Genomic DNA, 22,646 nt, shown 5'->3' on the forward strand with positions numbered 1-22,646 from the left:
CTACTTGTTATGGTTAAATTGTTATTGCAGCTATTAGGTCATATTTAGCTCAAATCGGTTAATAACTGAAGCCTGTGAATGACACGCTATAGCTGTCTCATGTTTTTTTTTTTTTTTTTTGCTTTACTGTCCCTAGATCAGCCATGTGATGCGCGGGGTGTGACTCAAACTTGCGTGGCCCGTGACATTAGCGAGTCTGGAGAGAGACCAAACCGTCTTCGCAGCAGTTTTCAGCTCTGTAAATGTGCGCCGGAGAGGTAAGTGCAAACATATACGTGACTTTTAACCCAATTTGTTAAAAAACACGATGCTCGTGACGTGCGCGCGCCTCGCGATACTCAGTCATACAGTTGCACAACGTGTTCATGCAGAAGAGGAAGACTATGTACCAGTGTATTCTTTCAGCTGCATAATATCACTGAATAACAATCTGAATAAACACAAGGCTGTCTTATAACCCTCATGTGGGCTTAAAGTCTACACGAACAACTCCAGGTAGGCAATGCGAGTGTTTATTACCTCAAGTCTAATAGTCTTGCGCGGAAAGTAGATCTGTTTTGAAAGTTTATACATCTGTTTTTATGTGCATAGTATCGCGCATTCGTGTCTTACATTGAGTAGTAAATAAAACCAAAGCGTAAATACTGGACTGTATATATACTGCGCATGGGGAAATGAAGAACTATATAAGGAAACATTGAAAGCAACGGGAACACCCACCTTCACACCACACTGTAACTTCGATTATATGTACATGTATGACTAACAGCTCTCAATCTACTGTTGCATGTGGTCATGGCGTATTTATGATGGCATTAATGCGCTCTCAATGATCAGTTATTTGTGAGGTAGTATTGCAGAGCGCTTGTTTTTTTATTTTTTTTATAAGGAAAAGCTGCAGTTTTGGCCCCGCCCACATACGCTGTTTGTTTGGAGCCATTCACGTGTTTTTGGACAGAAAGTTGTGTTTTTTTTTACTGGATGACTCAGAAGATGACAATTGCAGAAAATATGCTAAACAACAAATATATATATATATAGTAATAATTTTATTTAATTATTTATACTTATGTTTTTTGCGTTTGTTTTGTTACTTTATTTTTTGTACTGTTATTATTATTTATCTTCTATCACCCTGGCATTATTTAGTTTGTTCTATTGTCATGTATCTGTTGTTTAAAGCATAATTTTTTTTTTTAAATTAATAATAATAATAATAATAATAATAATAATAATAATAATAATAATAATAATAATAATAACAACAACAACAACAACAACAACAACAAAAAATATATATATATATATATATATATATATATATATATATATATATATATATATATATATATATATATATATATATATATATATATATATATATATATATATATATTTTTTTTTTTTTTTTTTTTTTTTTTTTTTTTCCATTCGTTCGTTCATTCATTTTCTTTTCAGCTTAGACCCTTTATTAATCTGGGGTTGCCACAGGGGAACGAAACGCCAACTATTCCAGCATGTGTTTTACGCAGCGGATGCCCTTCCAGCTTTCCATTACTGGGAAACATCCATATACACTCATACACTACGGACAATTCAGTTTACCCAATTCACCAATACCACATAGGTTTGGACTTGTTGGGGAAACCGGAGCACCTGGAGGAAACCCACGCTGGGGTAGTTGGCATTTCTATAGTGTTTTCATAAAGTTTCAGTCACCTGATACTCCGATATAGTGTGGACAAACAGCGAAAAAAAAGTGCATTTTGAAAATACCTGTGGATGTGGACAGGACCGCAGAAAAGTGGCAAAAGGAAACAATTTTTTATTAGGAGGCGTGTACTCAAACCCTTTTCCCTACCTCAACCCTTAATGGGGGACGAGCAAATTGTATTAAAATGTATGAATGAGATAGTACAATTTAATTTGAATTAGCCACTAAAATCAAATGTTAAGAATTGCCAAGAGATTGTGTTGGAATTTTGAAAACGAGTATTTCTTTTTGGCAATTAAGATTTAATTTAGTTTATCAGTGAGTGTTTTAGTTTAAAATAGTTTTTCCCATTTATTTATTTATTTATTTATTTATTTACTTAAGCTGACAAAACTTTGACAAATAGATCATCTTAGTCTTAGTTTTTTCGTTTTTGTTTACTAAAATGACTTTTGTTCACAGCCTCTTGTATTGTCAAGCTGTTTTACTCCACTATATTTAGTCATGGTTGCATAGAGTAGATGCATGTAAAATAACTCAAACTGAACATGATTTTTATTGTCTTGGAGGCGCAGTGCTGCATTGTGTTCATTTTTGTGACAGATCACGATGCAGCAGTGATGTGGGCTTCTTTCCCTAGATGAGTAGATGTTATCACGCACTGTCTCTTTGATCACACGTGTGTGTGTGTGCGTTTCTCTGCATGCTGAGGCTTTTTTGGAAGTGAGATTGTGGATGTGTGTCAGGGGTTTTTGCTGTTGAGACTGTAACATTTTATCGACCGGAAACACAAGTGTGTGACTCACAGGAGAGTTAGAGGAAGACAGACAGCTTGAACTCACTTCCTCAAGAAAGACCACCGCTTAAATCAGTTTCATCTTCATCCGTTTGTCTTAAATTCACCGTTTATGCACTTAGACAACTTTTAAAGAACTACCATAGATAAAAGAGCTGTTAAAAACAGCAAAAATGTCAAAAAACAGACACAAATTCACCACAGGGAAGTATGACGACATTACAAGTATTGTGGGACTTTTATAGGTGTTACTATAGGATCATTTACCCAAAAAAATTATATTCTGACATCGTTTACTCAACCTTGCTTGTTTAAAACCTATTTAACTTCTTCGGTTGAACACAAAAGAAGAGGTTTTATAGAATGTGGGGAAAACCACATGAGGGAGAATAAATGATGAGGTCATTTTCATTTTTGGGTGAACTATCCCTTTAAGTGATAGGTCTACACTACCTGACAGAAGTCTTGTCGCCTATTCAAGTTTTAAGAACAAATAATAACTTGACTTGATCATTTGGTATCAGATGTGGCTAATATAAAAGGCAAAGGCCTCTAGATTAAACTTATTTTACCAAAATAAAATATGATCATGCCTTGATTTGCAAAGACTCAAATAACTTACAATACAGTCATCTGGAATGGCAAAGAAAGCGTTCTTGCAGGACTCCCAGAGTTCATCAAGATTCTTTGGATTCATCTTCAATGCCTCCTCCATCTTAACCCAGACATACTCAATATTGTTCATATCTGGTGACTGGGCTGGCCAATCCTGGAGCACCTTGACCTTTTTTGCTTTCAGGAACTTTGATGTGGAGGCTGAAGTATGAGGAGCGCTATTCTGCTGAAGAATTTGCCCAAATGTCTTGATACCTCAGGCTGCTGATGTGTCATCCACTCTGCAGAACTCTCGCACACCTCCATACTGAATGGAACTTCAAACCATGACATTTCTGAGAATCCTGGGTCCATGCGGGTTCGAATAGGTCTTCTGCAGTATTTGAGATGATTGGGATGCAGTTCAACAGATGATTCATTGGGGGAAAAAAAAAAACAATTATATATATTTATATTCGACCTTCTACCACTTCTCCAAATGATCAACTAAAAGTCGAGTTATTATATATTGCTCTTACAACCGAGATCGATGACAAGACTTTTGTCAGGTAGTGTACAATGTGAATATAGTATTATTCTAGATGCAACATTTTAGCAATGAAATGTAGTGATAGCCACCGTAACAAAGTGTAAAAAACAGAGTGAATTATTATAAGAGTTAAGAGACTATAAAACTCAGTAACACTTTATACAGATGGTGGATATGATCATACCAGACTGCATAACAGAAAATTGAACATATTTTATTAATTGATGATTTTAGGTGAACTTTATTAAACAACAAAAAACCAATGAATTTGTAAAAAATAACTAAAAGCTATTTTGAGAATATTAGCCGAACAAAACATAACATTTTTTCTTAAGTGTAGCTTTTTTCACAAGCATTTTGCATAATTTAATATGATGTGAACGGTTTGAAAATGTATGTTTCTAAATTGATTTTGCAATTTATATGCTCTTTTAATATGTGAATTGTCATTTTAGCTCGTTTTTGTTAGTTTAAAATGCATCTATATACTTTTTTTTTACTTTTTCATTTTAGTTTACACCAGGCCTGTCAAAATAATCAATATATGGACATGACCTCAATCATTTTTGGTGATGCAATATATATCACCCATAGATAAAAACCCATTCTAGCAACATTTTAGCTGATAGTGCAGCATTTCCATCTATATCTCTATTGGAGCTGTTAGTGTTAGAATGGTTAAAAAACACTATAGTATTTACTATAACTAACTCTAGTATATTTTTTATGTGGGTGTCTGACAACTGAAAATAGATCTGCCTAATGCCTACTTGTTAAATTCTTAACATGACTATAATTAAATGAAACAATCTTAAGATTAAAGATGTGTTCTTTGGAAGAGTGCACTTGCATTGAGATGATATTATATAGTCATTCTGGCATTATATAATGAGTGGCACAAAATGCTCTTAAAATGACAATAATATCGTTTATCTCAATATAATTTGGTGCAATATATCATATGACAAAAAAATAGATATCGTGAGAGGCCTAGTTTACACTGTACAAGGGCTTAGTTGACTTAACTTAAAGTGAGTAAACCTATTGCATGTTAAAGCAATTAGTTGACTCCTTAATAGTTTTAAGGCAACTCACTTTAAGCGAATGAACTATGTGCATAATTTTAAGTATTAAGTCGACTTAACAGTTCCAAGGTACAATGCATTTTCTCAAATACTGTATGTAACCCAAATGTTCATCGTTTTAAGGTTGTGGTTGCCTGTAATAACCCCTGAATGCAGACGTAATGGTGTGCTACTATGCATTTGTAAACACACCTACTGTTACACAATGCCTGTTTAGACAGAAATAGGCTGATGATGCGTCTAAAGTTTCTAGGTATTCTAGGGTTTCTGAGGAAAACGAGATTCACTTTAACACATCTGAAAATACACACAACAGCAGCAGCACATGTGGTTTAGGTGTTGTGGCATGTTTGAACTGTTGCACATTGAGATGTGCGTCTCTGTTATGCTCTTTGTGCGAGTATCCATGTGATGATATGTATGTGTGTGTGTGTGTGTGTGTGTGTATGTGTGTGTGTGTGTGTGTTAGGGCTGCAATATATACTGTTTCAGCATCGATATTGCAACGTGCACATCCACAATATTCACATCGCAAGATCTGCAATGTTGAATCTGAATTATAGTTGACCAGAAGCTACAGAAGACGTGATTTGTAAAGTCACTGCTACGTTTAAGCATAATAGAGCGAAGGTTTATCATGTGTTTTTAAGACATGTCACTGAGCATTTTAAGAGAGTTTAAAACATCTGGGCACAAAAAAAAAAAATTAAGATGCTTTGTGTAATAAAGATGAATTCTGTTAAACCGTTTATGCAGAATTTATACAAAAAAATAAAATAAATAAATAAATAATAAATAAATAAATAAATAAATAAGATTTTTCCAATATCGTGCAGCCCTAGTGTGTGTGTGTGTGTATATATGGAGGATCAGAATCAGGACCAAGAGAATGAAGTGAGGATATTTTGGCTGCTTCTCACTTTCTGGCTTCCCTTTAAAGGGCTGTTTGAGGGTTCAGACTTGGTTTTAGGGTGAAAGTTAGATTTGGGTTAAGGTTGAGGTTAGGGTTAAGCACTCAGTTGTGAGTGTGAGTACCTTGTATTCCTCACGTTGTGGGGGCCAGACGTCACCACAAGTATAGTAATACCAGTAAAATTTGAACATGCAGAGATATTTTTTTTTGGTCCAAATGAGTAACACTACTCAAATCACACAGAATGAAGTATTTCGAAAATGTAAAAATGCAGATTGTTTCCAATGAGGGTTGGTTTAGGGGCAGTGTTGGGGTAGATGGAGAGAATATACAGCTTGTACAGCATAAAAAGTCATTACGTTGATGGGAAGTCCCCATAAAGATATCTGCACAAATGTGTGTGCGTCAGTGTGAGAGTGTGTGTGTGAAGAGTGGCACTGTTGCAGGCGGTAGGATATCATTTTTCCTTTGCGTTTTTCTTCATATGAATGAAAGGAAATTAGCACAGGTCCGCCCTCTCCTTCCCCTCCCCAAAACCTCTTTCGTTGTATGTTTTCTTCTCATGCAGACCTGTTTTTCTCCATCTATGTGTGCAAGAACTGACTTGCTTGTTTTTTATTATTTGAAAGAGAATGATATGTGCTCTTTGTAGTGTGAGCCATCACAGTATATGATTTTCTACAGTTTGATTACAGGATTCAGCATCAATACTGTACTCATGTAGACAGTTTTATGCAGACCTCCTTTCCTAACTCACATTCGCAGTTTCTCCTGTAGTGGATGATTATAAATAATCTCTGTCTGTTGAAATGGTGGTTTTCAAACAGGCTAATCTAGCGGTCTATCTAGTAACCACCTGAGGTTTATCTAGAACACCCAAGCAGTAATACACCCTATCTATACATCTAAGGTTTTTGTATAAACACACACACACACACACACACACACACACACACACGCACACACGCACACGCACACACGCACACGCACACGCACACACACACACACACTCAAAATTATATAGCCTTCCTATGAATTTGTTTTTCTTGTTCAAATATTTCCCAAATGATGTTAACAGAGCAAGGAAATTTTCACAGTATTCCCTATAATATTTTTTCTTCTAGAGAAAGTCTGATTTGTTTTATTTCAGCTAGAATAAAAGCAGTTTTAACGGTGCCATATACTGTATTGGTTTAATAAGTTAAATTGTTCTCTGATATCTACATAGTAGGTTTATGGCTTCGGTAAGTTTAAAAAATAAATAAATAAATAAAAATAAAACAAATCTCCAGAAACGGTTTTATAAGCTCATTTATTACTCCAAAAATACCCATAGAATCAGAAGGTCCATGATTAACCATATATGGCTCGTGTTGTTAATATTAATGAGCTCGCTCTGACAGACACACACAGCATGATATATGCTGAACACGGACAAATATTGCTCCAATCAGAGTAACGTTAACCTATTTTGCTCACCAGATCTGTTGTGGATAAAGGCTAAATTATAGTTACACTTGACAAAAGAGAGTGATAGAGATGTATGGCATTGTATTTTGAAGCTATAGTCAAAGAAAACACAGACAGGAATTAATATCAAGCTTTACATGAACATATGACAGTTGAGCTGAGTGATTTGACCAGATTCAGCAGTCTAAATGTGCTTGTTGAAATATACGCAAGGCCGTAGGTTTGCACTTGACATTGGGGGACTGACATACATACATACACACAGTTTAAAGGCAGAATTATTAGCCCCCCTGTTTATTTTTTCCCCAATTTCTGTTTAACGTAGAGAAGATTTTCAAAACATAAGTTTTAAATTTAACTCATTTCTAATGAGTTAATTATGGTTTGTTCAGAAGACTATCGAGAGGAAATAAAAAAAAGAAATCTATATATATATATATATATATATATCTATATATATATATATATATATATATATATATATATATATATATATATATATATATATATATATATATATATATATATATATATATATATATCTATCTATCTATCTATCTATCTATCTATCTATCTATCTATCTATCTATCTATCTATCTATCTATCTATCTATCTATCTATCTATCTATCTATCTATCTATCTATCTATATATATATATATATATATATATATATATATATATATATGTATCTTTTCTTTATTTTACATTTTCATTATTTATAAAACTGTAATATAAAATTTACAGTTTAAATGCACATTTGTAAACAAACACTTAAAATAAAAAAAATATTAAAATAGTATGGAAATTTTACAAAATGGTAGGAAATATTTTTGGTGCATCAAAAAGTCTGGTTATGATGACAATCTAACAAGATAATCCAGAAAAAAATGTTCCTAAAATATCAATAAAAGTTAATATTTACACCTCATATTCATAATAAAAAAAATAAATAAATAAAAAAACTGCTGAATAACTGCAAAAAGGTTTAGTTTTTTTCATTAAAAAAAAAAAACCTTTAAATAAGCTGGCTACAGGCCTTTATGACAGCTGAGATCTTACAGCGTGACTTGGGAGCCATGTTTGTGCAGTCTGACATGCAACAATCGGTCAGCATTAATAAAAAAAATATGTTGCTAAAACGCAGCATGAGGCGTGCATATTAATGATCATGATGATTATTGAGCATTTTTATAATCTCAGAGCTTGATGTGGCTGCTCGTCAGGTCCGGATAAACGACCCAAATTAGGCATAAATGCAAATGTGGAGGGCATGGCCCATGAGACTCGTCACAGTTTGTTTACATGAAAACGAGGGAACAGTGGTGAAGTGTGATATGCACATCAATATAGCAGCATTTTTTATGACACTGTATAACAATAACAATAATTAATATTTTTACAGTACTGTGACTGGTTGGGTTTAGGGTATGCGTTAAAAATTACAATTTATTGGGTAATTTAATAGATAGCATAAATACCCTGTACAACTACTGTTTTTACGTTACTGTGATGGTTGAGTTTAGGGTTGAGGTGGGGTATATGTTATTATAGTACAATAAATGGGAAATTTAATAAATAATATAAATAACTATTGTTAACCTCCGGCTGCAACCATATCTGATCTAGCAACAACCGTCTGAGGCTCACAGTATGCCCATTTCCTAAGCCTTGATATACCCAGATTTTTACTATAGGGCACCTTTAAAACATTTTAAAGGTCAATAATATTATCCCTCTTAAGCATTTTTTTTTAGTTTGTCTACAGAACAAACCATCATTATACAATAATTTGCCTAATTACCTTAACCTGCCTTGTTAACCTAATTAAGCCTTTACATTGCACTTTAAGCTGTATACATCTAGTCAAATATTATTTCTTATCATCATGGCAAAGATTAAATAAATCAGTTATTAAAAAGGAGTTATTAAAACTAGTTTTTAAAATGTGTTAAAACACACACACACACACACACACACACACACACACACACACACACACACACACACACAAAACATAGGATTAAAAATTGTTTATAAGAATAAAGTAGATCCACGTGCTTAAAAACAGACTCACTCAACCGCCAACGCGCTCATTCAGCTAATTATCCGTTATTATGCCTCGTAGGCACAGATTGTTGCAGGAAAAGCCATTTGTTGTTTATGTGTGTTTTGCGAAAGTGGGTCAGTAGGTTTGTCTGGAGTTTAAAATAAAACTGGATTTGTTGGTACATGTCAAGGCATACAGTGCGGAAGTACCCTGAAGGACTGGCGCTGATAACGTCTGTTTCCACAGATGAGACATGCATTCATGCAGTGTGTGCTTTGAAACATGTTTATCCGGTTTCGCAAATCTGACACCAAAATTGTCCCACTTTTTTTATTTTAAACCGATCAGGTATCAGATAGACATGAGATATGAATCTATGGCAAGCCGTTTTGACTTTTATTCATTCCAAGGATATGAATTTACTGCTATAAACAATTGTTACGTCGAATTACATCGAATAGTTCGGACTGCTGAGCGAATCACTGGTACAACCCTTCCTACTCCCCAAGAATTGTACTTATCCAGAGCGAGCAAAAGGGCTGCCAAAAATTACTCTGGACCCCTCACAGCCAGCACACTGCCTCTTTGAACTTTTACCTTCTGGTCGATGCTACAGAGCACTGCGCAACAGAACAGCCCGACACAGAAACAGTTTCTTCCCTCAGGCAATCCATCTCATGAACACTTGATGATAATTATTGTGGAACCAACATCACTACTTGCCATACACTTTTATACACACATACACTTATTTAACCACACACTTTACATGCCAATTTGCACATAACAGCAGCACATATAACGTTGTATATAGTAATAAACATGTACATACACTTGTCTATTTGTATATTTGCATTCACAAAATGGCAGGTAATAACAATGGCAGGTAAAAAGTTAATTCTCGATTATATTAATAATGTCATGCATTTCTTGGCATCAGGAATTCAATTTCAGGTAGCAAAGAGTATCATTTTAGATATTGAGAATTGTATTTTTGCTAGTTACAGTAAATGTTGCCATAAACTGTCATTTAGATTCAGTTCTAACTAGTTCAGAGATAGTTCCTGCTAGTAAAAACCTTTTTAATAAGTATTTGTTGAGTTGGGACTGCACGGTGGCGCAGTGGGTAGCACAATCACCTCACAGCAAGAAGGTCGCTGATTCGAGCCCCGTCTGGGTCAGTTGGCATTTCTTTGTGGAGTTTGCATGTTCTCCCTGTGTTGGCGTGGGTTTCCTCCGGGTGCTCCGGTTTCCCCCACAAGTCCAAAAACATGTGGTATTGGTGAAATGGGTAAGCTAAATTGGCCATAGTGTATGTGTGTGAATGAGTGTGTATGGATGTTTCCCAGTGATGGGTTGCAGCTGGAAGGGCATCCGCTGTGTAAAACATATGCTGGATGAGTTCATCCCGCTGTGGCGACCCCTGATAAAAATAAAGGGACTAGCCGAAAAAGAAAATGAATAAATATTTGTTGTGTTTAGTAGTACAGTTGTTTACACACTTCATCTCAACAATTGAACTGGTTCTATAAAAACGTTAATTTTAATATCAATTATTTGAGAAAATTAAGGCTGCATGATGCTGTAAAAATATGTGATAGTCCTTGAGTATTGCGGTAGCGAAATTTCTCACGATATTATCATTTCCCTAGAAAAATGCCATTTTTATTAGCTATGTTTTTAAATGATCTATTTATTTAATGGTATTAAAATGAACCGGTTAAAATGTTTTTTGTCTGATATAATTAATGCTAATTCACAAAAAAAATAAAATGCGTCAAGGTGCAAACATTCATTCATTCATTTTCCTTTGGCCTAGTTCCTTTATTCATCAGGGTTTGCGACAGTGGAATGAACCACCAACTATTCCAACATAGTTCTACGCAGCGAATGCCCTTCCAGCTGCAACCCAGTATTGGGAAACACCCATGCACACACACTCATACACTATGGCCAAATTAGCTTATTCAATTCACCTATAGCGCATGTCTTTGGACTGTGGGGGAAACTGGAGCACCTAGAGGAGACCCACGCCAACACGGGCAGAATATGCAAACTCCACACAGAAACACCAACTGGCCCAGTCTGGACTCAAACTAGTGACCTTCTTGCTGTGAGGTGATAGTGCTAACCACTGAGCCACCATGTCACCCAAGGTGCAAACACTTTAAAACGCTTTGAATGAGTGAAAACCTCAGCAGATACTCTGACTCTGATAGACTGTTGTCATTATAAGTGCTTATTTACAGCTTTGGGCCCCTCCAGCCAATAGCAGAACAGCAACGTCTGGAAAATCAGGGGAATAAACCTTATAATTATAATAAGGCCCCATCTGATTGGTCAAATTGGGGTAAACAACCAATGCATAAAATAAGTGCAATTTAAGTCTGCAACATGCATATTAGTTATACTACTATCACAATAATGGTAATTTTCAGATATACCGTGCAGCCTTAGTGATAATGTTCATTTCTACTGTTATGATAGTGATTGTTACTGATAGGAAAGCCATTTTAGATGTCTGAAATTGCACTCCTAATAATTGATATCAGACAGACATTTTCAGATATTATAAATGCAAAAGGTAGCTTGTTGAAATACAATTACAGAAATCAAGAATCAACATTTCGACTAGTGATTTCTTGATATCGGTATATATTAAGCTTTTTTAATAGCATGTATTTACATCAAAAAAGGACATTTCTACTGTTTCTACTATTTCAGAAATGACATTTCTAGTAAAATATGCCATATTGTCATTAAGTATTGCGATAACGATATTTCTCACGATAAGGTAGCGTGTTGAAATACATTTACAGAAATCAAGAGTTAACATTAGTGACAACTGATTTCTTGATATCAGTTCAGTTTGAGCATTTTTACTAGCAGCAATGTGGTTATGACATTTCTACTAGTGAAATATACACAGCTGATTTATTAAAATGGATTTTCAACTATTAGAAAAATCAATTCTTGATATTAACGAGTCGTTGAATGGGAGCCTGTTCAGCGACAATACAATTCTTGATTTTAAGAATATTAAACAGTGGGGAAAATAAGTATTGAACATGTCGCCATTGAAGGTGCCGCGGACTTGAAATAGTCCGCGGATGTTGGTAACAACCAAAAAAATCCATATCTGCAAAGAAAACAAATCTACTTCACAAATAAGGTTATGCCTAATAAAATGAAATTACACAGGGAAAAAAATATTGAACACACGAAGAAAGTGAGGTGTAGAAAGACAGTGAAAGCCCAGGCAGCAGCTGAAATCTCTCAGTAGTTCTTCAGCAATCCTCTGCCTTTCATCATGGTAAATGAATATTAGCTGCTTCAGTCCAACATCTACATTAGCTGGATGATGAAGATGAAACCAGGGTGGACATTTTAACAAGACAATGATCCAAAACAAAGCCAAGAAAACTTTAAAATGCTTTCAGAGAAAGAAAATCAAGCTGTAGAATGGCCCAGCCAATCACCTGGCTTAAATCCAATAGAAAATACAAATTAAAGATCAGATTTGATAGACGAGACCAACAAGATTTGTACACTCTGCTCAGGTGTGAGTTTTTCACAGATTTCAACAATGTATTTGACTTTATTCTCCATATGAGAGGAGTCTTTAACCTGCCATCACCAAAAAAGCCTTTTATATAAAGTACTAAATAAAAACACCCATACACTCATTCACACACATACGCTACGGGCAATTTTAGCTTACACAATTCATCTATAGCACCTCTTTGTACTTGTGGGGGTAACCGAAGCACCCGGAGAAAACCCACGAGAACATGCAAACTCCACACAGAAATGCCAACTGACCTAGCTGAGGCTTGAACCAGCGACCTTCCTGCTGCGAGGCGACAGTGCTACCCACTGCGCCACCGCGTCACCCTATAAATGTTTCCTAAAATAAAATATATTGTGTTCAATGCAGAAAGTTGTTGTTTTTTTTACCCAGAAATGTAAAACCTTTTTTTAGAGCAGTAATCACAATACTGTAATACTGTGATTATGTAATTATCCATGGTTATCATACCGCCACCCCAGTTTTGTGCATATGCAACTTTTATAAAAGAGACCCCTTCACACTATGGAACATTATCATTACTAAATGGTATTAGAAATAATTATTATATCATTATATTATTATTATTATTATTATTATTATTGATTTAATTATTGATAATATTACCTAATATTACTGTTTAAATCAAATAAAAAAGCACCCTTAGTGAGCACAAGAGACTCCTTTAAAAAAAATAATAAATAAATAAATAAATAAATAAATAAATAAATATTTAAGTAACACTTGTCAAGTCAAATTCAGCTTTATTTTCAATTCTCATGAATAGACATACAGAGAATTGAAATTATCTTACAGACTCACTAGAAGATAAGGCTGCTCGATTCTGGCTAAAATGAGAATCATGTTTTTTTATTTATTTATTTTTTGTAAAATATAGGTTAATATGAGTAGCCTATTATTATTACTCTCAAACATATGGTAAAATAACAATAGAAACTTATACCGGCCCATGCTTAGTGTATTATCAAGCATTTGCATTGTAACTGATGAAGATTGAATTGTTGATATGAAGAACTTCTAAGTTGTGAACGATTAAAAGTCTAAACGGCTTGCCTTAAGTGATCTGCTTTCAGGATATAAAAAATAATAAAACGGTGATTTCTCCAGAACTGAAACGCTACACGCTTCACTGCACACATTTTGATCTCTCCTTCCTTGATCTGATTAATGACCCACACATATAGTACCTAAGAATTTTAAAAGAATTTTCCTGAGTATTATCAGTATGGGTGTTTCAGATAAAAACGGAGATAAGATTGCTCAAACTGGCAAGAAGAGTTTGCACAAATGCAGTCGTGATATACTGATTTAAAAGGACCGTTCACACAAAAATGACAATATCTTTCAAGTGCCTCGAAACATTTATGGATTTCTTTCTTTTGTTGAAAAAGACAAGATATTGTGAAGAAGTTTGGTGAAAAGCAGCCATTGACAATTACAAAAGTGGGCGTACTATGTAAAAAAAAAAGAAAAAAGAATTTCCCTCCCCAACCTCCTTCAGTATATCTTGCTTCATGATCAAGAGAAGAAACTGTAACAGGTTTGAAATGAGTAGATGATAAATCATGAATTGATAAATCATGATTTGGCATTTATTTTACCCCTTTTACAAGATCTAAGATAAGCCTTTGGTGTCTCCAGAATGTGTCTGTAAAGTTCCAACTCAAAATACCCATTAGATTATTTATTAATACCCCCAGAATCTGCTCATTTTGGTGTCTGAGTACAGTGTAGCTGTTTTTGTAGCCTGTGGCTTTAAATGCAAATGAGCTGCTTCTGCCCACCTACCGTTTCCACTTGTGTGTCTGCTTCTCATCATGCGTTACGTCAGATAAACAGCCGTCAGTGATTGAGACAGATTCAGATGAAGCTGAAACACAGCTCATTAGTCAAAAATGCCAAGTAAGTTTATTTGATGTATTTTGTGGTGGAGTTTATTCAAGCCTTTCTGATATGATGAGTCTCACACAAATGCCGTTTACAAGATCCAGTCATGCAACACACACACCTGCTCCAAGTCTCCATTGATTACACTCCCACAGCTGATGCTGGTCATGAACTGATTACACCAAACATATTTACGGCTCATTTTGCGACTCCCATTGCGGAGTCTTGTGATACGTTACTGTGAACATTACAACGCGTTTCTTCAATCAGTTTGCTTTTGTGTTGACTGTTGCTTGCCTGACCATTCTCTGCATAATAAAACCTGCATTTGGATCCTCACCCCATCCACTTCATATTACAATTATACTATTTTTATTATTATTAATATTACTGTGTGTGTATGTATGTGTGTGTGTGTATATATATATATATATATATATATATATATATATATATATATATATATATATATATATATATATATATATATATATATATATATATATATATATATATATATATATATATATATATATATATATATATATATATATAAAATAAATTAACATTTATTTTTAATTCTTCTCATGAGTAGGCATAAAGAGAATTGAAATTATGTTACTTTCAGACTCTGGTTGCATAGCACAAAAACGCTAGAAGATAAATATAAAATACAAATAAAATCAGGACGTTTGCAGGAGACAAATACAAAATAAAAATACTAGACACAAATAATTGGCACGTTGCAGGTAGAGTGAAAGCACGTGAAGATAAACATCTGCTTCCTCTTTCGCATATATTAATTCTTTTGGCCAATAACTATTGCAATTAAGTAGCTCTCATCTCCATAGCATAAAATTTAGAGCTAAGGGTTTCTTTAAATGCCTTTTCCTAAATATAAGCAAATGCAGTAGAGATGCTCATCTTAAACACGCATGACCTCAGGCTTTGTTTGAACAGATCAGGATTTTCTTACTGTTCCTGATAAGCTCCAACTAAATAAAAGCAGCCATCTAGAAATGAAGTGACCTGTTTGATAATGCAAATGTTGTGAATGTCAGCGTTTTGATTGTCGCTTGTGCCCTTTGTGTTTGCCTGTAGGTCTGGAATGTCATTATGGAGCAGAACAGCCTTCAAGATCAGAATAAAAATTTCAATGAGGTGATCGCACAAACCCACACACACACACACGATTGTAAATATGGTTTACAAGGACACTCCATTGGGGATAATGCAGTCTATAGTGTAAAAAACACTTATTATATGACCCAGGGGTGGATTTTGTGATTGAGGCCCTAAGCAATTCCAGCCATGGGGCCCAGCAGTCCTAAAATGCAACCTCTTTATTTTTATTTATTGTATTTTGTCTTTATCTTATATCATATAGTCTTCTTTACTACATCTTTATCATAATGCAATCTCTACATTTTAAATTATTTCTTTACTTAAAACAAATTCAAAACATACGAAATGAACCATATCATTTGTAAGACTAAATCTTCATCTGATATAGGTATATATTGGGGGACGCCAGATTTCTTGGGGCCCTAAGCAGTCGCTTACCTTGCTGATTGGTTAAATCCACCCCTGATATATGTCCAAGCCTCTTGTGGCAAATTTTGTATGCCAAAAGACCCTGTTAATGGATAGTTCACCAAAAAAAAAAAAAAAAAAAAAAAAAGATAGTAGATCCAAACCTTTATCAAACCTCTTTTTTTTGTAGAACACAAAAGAAGATACTTTGAAAAATGTTAGAAGCCGGTTACCATTTGTGACAAGTGAATTATGAGTTAATGATGACATTATTTAATTTTTGGGTAAACGATCGCTTCAAGTAGGCATGGGCTGGTATAAGATTCTGACGGTGTGATAACCTTAGATAAAAATATCATGGTTTCGCGGTTTTGTGATTACTGCTCTAATATATATATATATTCTTTTTAAATGTCTTTTTAAAATGTTTAAAACAAAAACAATTTTCCCCATTTGAACACAATATATTTATTTTGAGAAACAATTAAAATATATTGGAGCAGTAGCTAAATGTCAGGCTAAATAATTCAAATGAATCATTAACTTCTGCTGTCTTCATTTTTCAACAACACTGATTTCTTTACATTGTAAAATAGTGTCTTTGGATATCTTTTCAGCTGGAGACACTGTTGTCATAAAAACAAGCAAAATAAATAAATAAATAAATAAATAAATAAATAAATAAATAAATAAATAAATAAAAGTACACATACCTTTGGAACAGCATAGCAGAATTTAACAGTTTTAAAACCTTGACTTTTCCAAACCGCTGTATACCTTAAAAACGGTTATCGTCCCATGCCTACCTTCAAGTATTACATTTAAATGTTTTGAATTACAAGGACATAAGGCAGGTCCTCGTAAACTACCTGAATACAGTACAACCAGATCATTTGCATGTCATTTTCATTATATTAATTAGATTTCATTTTCATTCACAATTTCATTATACAATTTTGTCATTATACAAGTACACACACAAACACACACGTGCAGGCTCATGTGGGCACGTGCTGTTATAAGAGGAGTTTTTATGAATCATCTTACCAATAAAGCTGACATTACCACACAACTCTGACTCTCACTGACACTTTCTGTTCCTCTGTGGTCTATTAGAGGAACATGCTATACTGAGTCTACACAATACAGAGTACAACAGTTCTGAAGTAAAAAAAAAACGCATTCATTTTCTCCTTAGACAAATTGATTTTACATTTATTAATTTTCCGTCAGCTTAGTCCCTTTGTTTATCAGGGGTCGCCACAGCGGAATGAACGCCAACTTATCCAGCATACGTTTTACACAGCGGATGCCTTTCCAACTGCAATGCAGTACTGGGAAACATCCATACACACATACACTACAGCCAATTTATTCTTTGGACCCGGAGGAAACCCACGCGAACATGGGGAGAACATGCAAACGCCACACAGAAATGCCATCTGACCCAGTCAGTACTCGAACCAATGACCTTCTTGCTGTGAGGCGACAGTGCTAACCACCGAGTCGCCCCTCAGCCTGAAATATAGGATTTTAACAGTATATAATTGCGTATGAAATTTTGAAAAGTCTTTATTAAAGCGTCATCACAACTAAGCAATCAGTAATTTCACTAAACAAACGACAAATGTACAACATTGTGTACTTAAGAGCTATTAGAGGCAAGGAACTACAATCCCATCAAGCGTTGTGAATGAAGCAACTAATATAAAAATGCCAGAGAAATATAAAACCATTCCAGTTTTTGGTTGTGTCTGTACGGGATATTTGTGGTAATTCACAAGAATAGACAGAGCTAAAATAAATGTTATTGTGACACTCTGATTAATGAAATTTTCTGTAGAGCATCATGGGTAATGTATTTTTTTCTGCACAAATTCTGCTATCAAACTAAACAATTTTTTAAAAGTCCATTAAAGCAAACAGATGGCTTTAATAATATCAGTTAACAACCTCAAAGCTTTAATGCAGTTATCAGAATTTCCCAAATGGAGAAAATTAATGGTATTATTCATTCATTTACCTTCGGCTTAGTCCCTGATTAACTTGGGGTCGCCACAGCAGAATGAACCACCAACTATTCCAGCATGTGTTATATGCAGCGGATGCCCTTCCAGCCACAATCCAGCACTGGGAAACACCCATACACCTTCGCATTCACACTCATACACTAAGTCCAATTTTTGGTTTACCCAATTCACTTATACTGCATGTCTTTGGACTGTGCGCACAGAGGAAACCCGCGTGAGAAACATGGGGAAAACATGCAAACTCCACATAGATACACCAACTGACCCAGCCGGGACTCGAACCAGCAACCTTCTTGCTGTGAGGAGACAGTGCCAACCACTGAGCCACCCTGAATGGTATTATCTAAAGACAATTCATGACTAGGTCTCAAATAGGATAGCTCATGTCAGATTTTAAACATGTCACTTAAATGTAAGTTTGTCAAACAGATTTTACGTTTTCGAGTGTTTCACATCTGGTGCAGTAGACATTTAGTAGTAGTAGTGTTACATTTTACATTTACTTGAATGCATCCGGAAAGCCCTGATCCTGAATTGGCATCTAGCAAACACATTTGTTTTTCCTCAAGATGTACCCATGACCTGAAGTTCTTCTGTTTATGCTACAGGGATGTTTCGGATATGTATTTGGATACTATTCGGATCTGTCGAATTTCCTCATAGAGAAGAAGATCGGCCGCGGTCAGTTCAGTGAAGTCTACAGAGCCACGTGTCTACTCAACAACCAGAAAGTTGCACTAAAGAAAGTACAGGTGAGCCATTCTGAAATAACATTTTAGTAAGTAACAATCTCCACAATCATGTTATGAAGACTTTTAGATAAAGAAAAAATTGTGTGAGACTGAGAACGGCAGCCAGAGGAGAGAATAACGTCAAATTTACTGTCCTGTCCCATAGACGCTGCATTAGAAATGCCTCGCACAAGCAGTAATCCGTTTTTTTGTAGTTTGAAGCAAAGATGATATACTGCATACATAAATTCATATACAGCTGAAGTCAGAATTATTACCCCCCCTGAATATTTTTCCCCAATTTCTGTTTCTAAACATAATAGTTTTAATAACTCCTCTCTAATAACTGATTTATTTTATCTTTGACATGATGACAGTAATAATATTTTTTTTCAAGACACAGCTTAAAAGTAACATTTAAAGGCTTAACTAGGTTAATTAGGCAGGTTAGGGTAATTAGTCAAGTTATTGTATAACGATGGTTTCTTCTGTAGACTAGTGGTTCTCAAAGTGGGGATCGGGGTCGCGAGACAATGGGGGTGGGTGCTTGGTGATTTCCAAAAATCTCATATATTTTATTAAACTAATAGAATTATCATAATTTATCCATAACCTGCAGAATATAAAAAATAGTTTTTAAACTTACAATGTTTAATATATACTTAATATTTATAAGAAAACATAAGCCTTTTAAATTTTTTTATTGGATTGCGACCCCTGGGGTTATTATGCTATATTAACATCACAGCAAAAGTGTTAGTTGCAGCTGATTGATTTTACGGTACAATATTAAACTTTGACACCTTTATGGCACTCACATAGATTAAAAATAAAGGCCACAACTGAACCAGGAGGACAATCTCCAAGTGACTTCAAGTCCCCAAAATTAAACCAAGAAGTCTTGTGCTATAAACTTTGTGCTCACCATTCTCATTAAGTGAGATTAATATTAAATATAACAAATGAATAATGATTATAAAAAAATAGATGGTTGTTACACTGTTGCACTTTTTGTGTCGTCATTAAGCTTGTTTATATAGTTCCTATTGGTGTGTGTGCACCATTGTGTGCAATATTTGTATGCATATAACCACCTCAGAGCATAGAGGGGATCGCGAGTCACTGATGTTGTTATTGTAGGGGTCACGGGCTGAAAAGTTTGAGAACCCCTGCTGTAGACTATCAAAAAAATATAGCTTAAAGGGGCTAATAATATTGACTTTATATTGAATTAAAAACTGCTTTTATTCTAGCCGAAATAAAACAAAGACTTTCTCCAGAAGAAAAAATATTATCAGACATACTGTGAAAATTTCCTTGCTCTGTTAAACATCATTTGGGAAAAAAATGAATAAATAAATAAATTAAAAAATAAAAAAAGGGGGGGGGGCGCTAATAATTCTGACTTCAGCGTTATACGTTCATACGTTAAAAAAATAATACTAATAAAATAAAATTCTAAATTATTGAAAACTTTCAAGGATTTAAGATGCTGATGACTGTTAAACGTATCATTGCAGGCTTGTGAAAAGGGTCCATTGCAACGAATGACAATTTGATTAAACAACATTTGATTTAAAGGGGACCTATTCTGCTCCTTTCTACAAGATGACAAAATGAGTCTCTGATGTCTATAAAGTTTGTAGATGAAATTTCAGCTCAAAATACCACACAAATAAGGTTTTAGAACTCTTTGAAACTGCCCCTTTTTTGAGTTTACTCGCACATTTTGAGTTTACTCGCTTCATTCGCGACTCAAATTAATTTCACAATAGACATGGATTCGCATCATGGGCAGGGCTTCTGTCTACCCGGTGTCTCTAGCTTCGTTGCTAAATGGCTAACATGGATTTTATTGCGATAGTAGCTGTGCTTATATGCTTTAGGAAGGCTGAAAAACTGTATATTCTTTCGGCACTGTGCTCGAGTCCACTAAAACCTTTCAGAGGTGCACCCAGCTCTGCGAGTTGATCAACTTCTTCAGAAACTGTACCTAGATGATGGAGGCTTACAGCGGTGCTTCAGACTGAGCCGAGCCCAGTTTAATGAACTGTCGTCCACTGTCGACAGGAGGATTTCCACTCGGGACACCAACAACAGGCACTATGTCATAATCATGCCCCTACAAGAGAAAGTTCCTGACGGGTTAACGTGGCACGAATGTCCACTGAAGTTCAGATTTGCGTGTTAACTGCATCAAACACACAAAACATTTAACTCAAGCAGCTTCATTCACGTGAAATCGCACCGCAGGATGTCTATTCGGGTCTTTGAATTGACTTAACATGTAAATCACTCGTGCTTGACGCTTCATCCACATCTGGTGTGAACGCACCATAATGGCGGCCAGCTACTTCTCACTCAGAGCTGTCTATGCTAATGAGGGAGAGTTTGTCACTAGTGGGCAGGGCTTTCCCCCTCTGATGACACGTAAAAAGGGAGAATGTGGAGACTGAATGTGTTTTTTCCAAGTGGGCTTATATAAAATTTAATTAATGCTTAAATTATATAAGTGCTTAGATTAATTAATTAGAGGCTGCCTATATTCACACAGTGTTGCCACACAAGATTTTTGCATAATAGGTCCCCTTTATATACAAAATGATAAAACAATGTAATTATGAGCAATGCAATTGATGTTAAATCTATGCAGAGTTAGCCGTGTGTTGCATTTTTGTGCATGTTTTATAACCGTGTTGTTTTCTCAGATCTTTGAAATGATGGATGCTAAAGCCAGGCAGGACTGTGTTAAAGAAATTGATTTGTTAAAGGTAGGTAGCTTGCATTTTTAAACTAATTTGTGTCTATGTGTGAACATTTGTAATGCTTTTCATTCTGTATTTACAGCAATTGAACCATCCGAACGTCATAAAGTATCTGGATTCTTTTATTGCAAACAACGAGCTCATTATTGTTTTGGAGTTAGCAAGCGCCGGTGACCTCTCTCAGATGATTATGGTCAGTCTTACTTGATTAAACATTATTTAAATACTTAATAAATACTTTCATTAATAAAGATAAATCCCGTTTTAGTAATAAAATTAATAAATACAAAATTTTGTTTACATTTACAGTGTAGTTTTTGTCATTTTATCCAGAACCAGAACATGCTAGCAGCATGTTAAATCACGCTAGAAATATGATAGCCTAATGTTATGGCCTGCTAGCAATGTGCTAAAATGCTGGAAACATGCTACTCAAAATGATAATACATGCTAACAGAGATGTTAATAATGTTAGAAACATGCAAAAAATGTGTTAAAGCAGGCTAGCATTATGTTAAAACAGTGATTTAGATTTTGAAAGAAACGTGCTAGCAATGTGTTAAATCACGCTAGAAATATGCCATCACAATGTTAAGGCATGCTAGGTGCTAAAACACTATAAACGTGCTACTTAAAATGCTAATACATACCAGCAGAGATTTTAAAATGGTAGAAACATGCTAGAAATGGGTTTAAACAGGCTAGCAATATGCTAAAACACATTAACAGTGAATTAGATTTGACCGAAACGCGCTAGCAGTGTGTTAAATCACGTTAGATATGTTAGCACAATGTTAAGGCCTGCTAGGTGTTAAAATGCTATAAACATGCTACTTAAAATGCTAACAGAGATTTTAATAAAAGGTAAAAACATGCTAGAAATGTGTAAAAGCAGGCTAGCAATATGCTAAAACACATTAACAGTGAATTAGATTTGAC

General features: G+C 34.8%; 1 protein-coding gene across 2 annotated transcripts in view; it reads left to right on the forward strand.

Moving 5' to 3' along the window:
- The first annotated feature begins 128 nt into the window (after positions 1–128).
- Positions 129–22,646, forward strand: part of nek6 (NIMA-related kinase 6) — a 30,241-nt gene continuing 7,723 nt past the window's right edge. Inside the window, exons 1-5 of one of the 2 annotated variants that reach the window (XM_056446994.1) lie at positions 129–257; positions 15,750–15,809; positions 18,820–18,963; positions 21,651–21,713; positions 21,790–21,900. In XM_056446994.1, the coding sequence (XP_056302969.1) occupies positions 243–257; positions 15,750–15,809; positions 18,820–18,963; positions 21,651–21,713; positions 21,790–21,900 (393 nt within the window). In that variant the 5' untranslated portion in view covers positions 129–242. Of the gene's footprint in view, positions 258–347; positions 496–15,749; positions 15,810–18,819; positions 18,964–21,650; positions 21,714–21,789; positions 21,901–22,646 lie in introns of those variants that run through there. The other variant, XM_056446995.1, reaches the window with a different exon arrangement.

Source organism: Danio aesculapii, chromosome 21, assembly GCF_903798145.1.
Source record: "Danio aesculapii chromosome 21, fDanAes4.1, whole genome shotgun sequence".
NCBI lineage: Eukaryota > Metazoa > Chordata > Actinopteri > Cypriniformes > Danionidae > Danio > Danio aesculapii.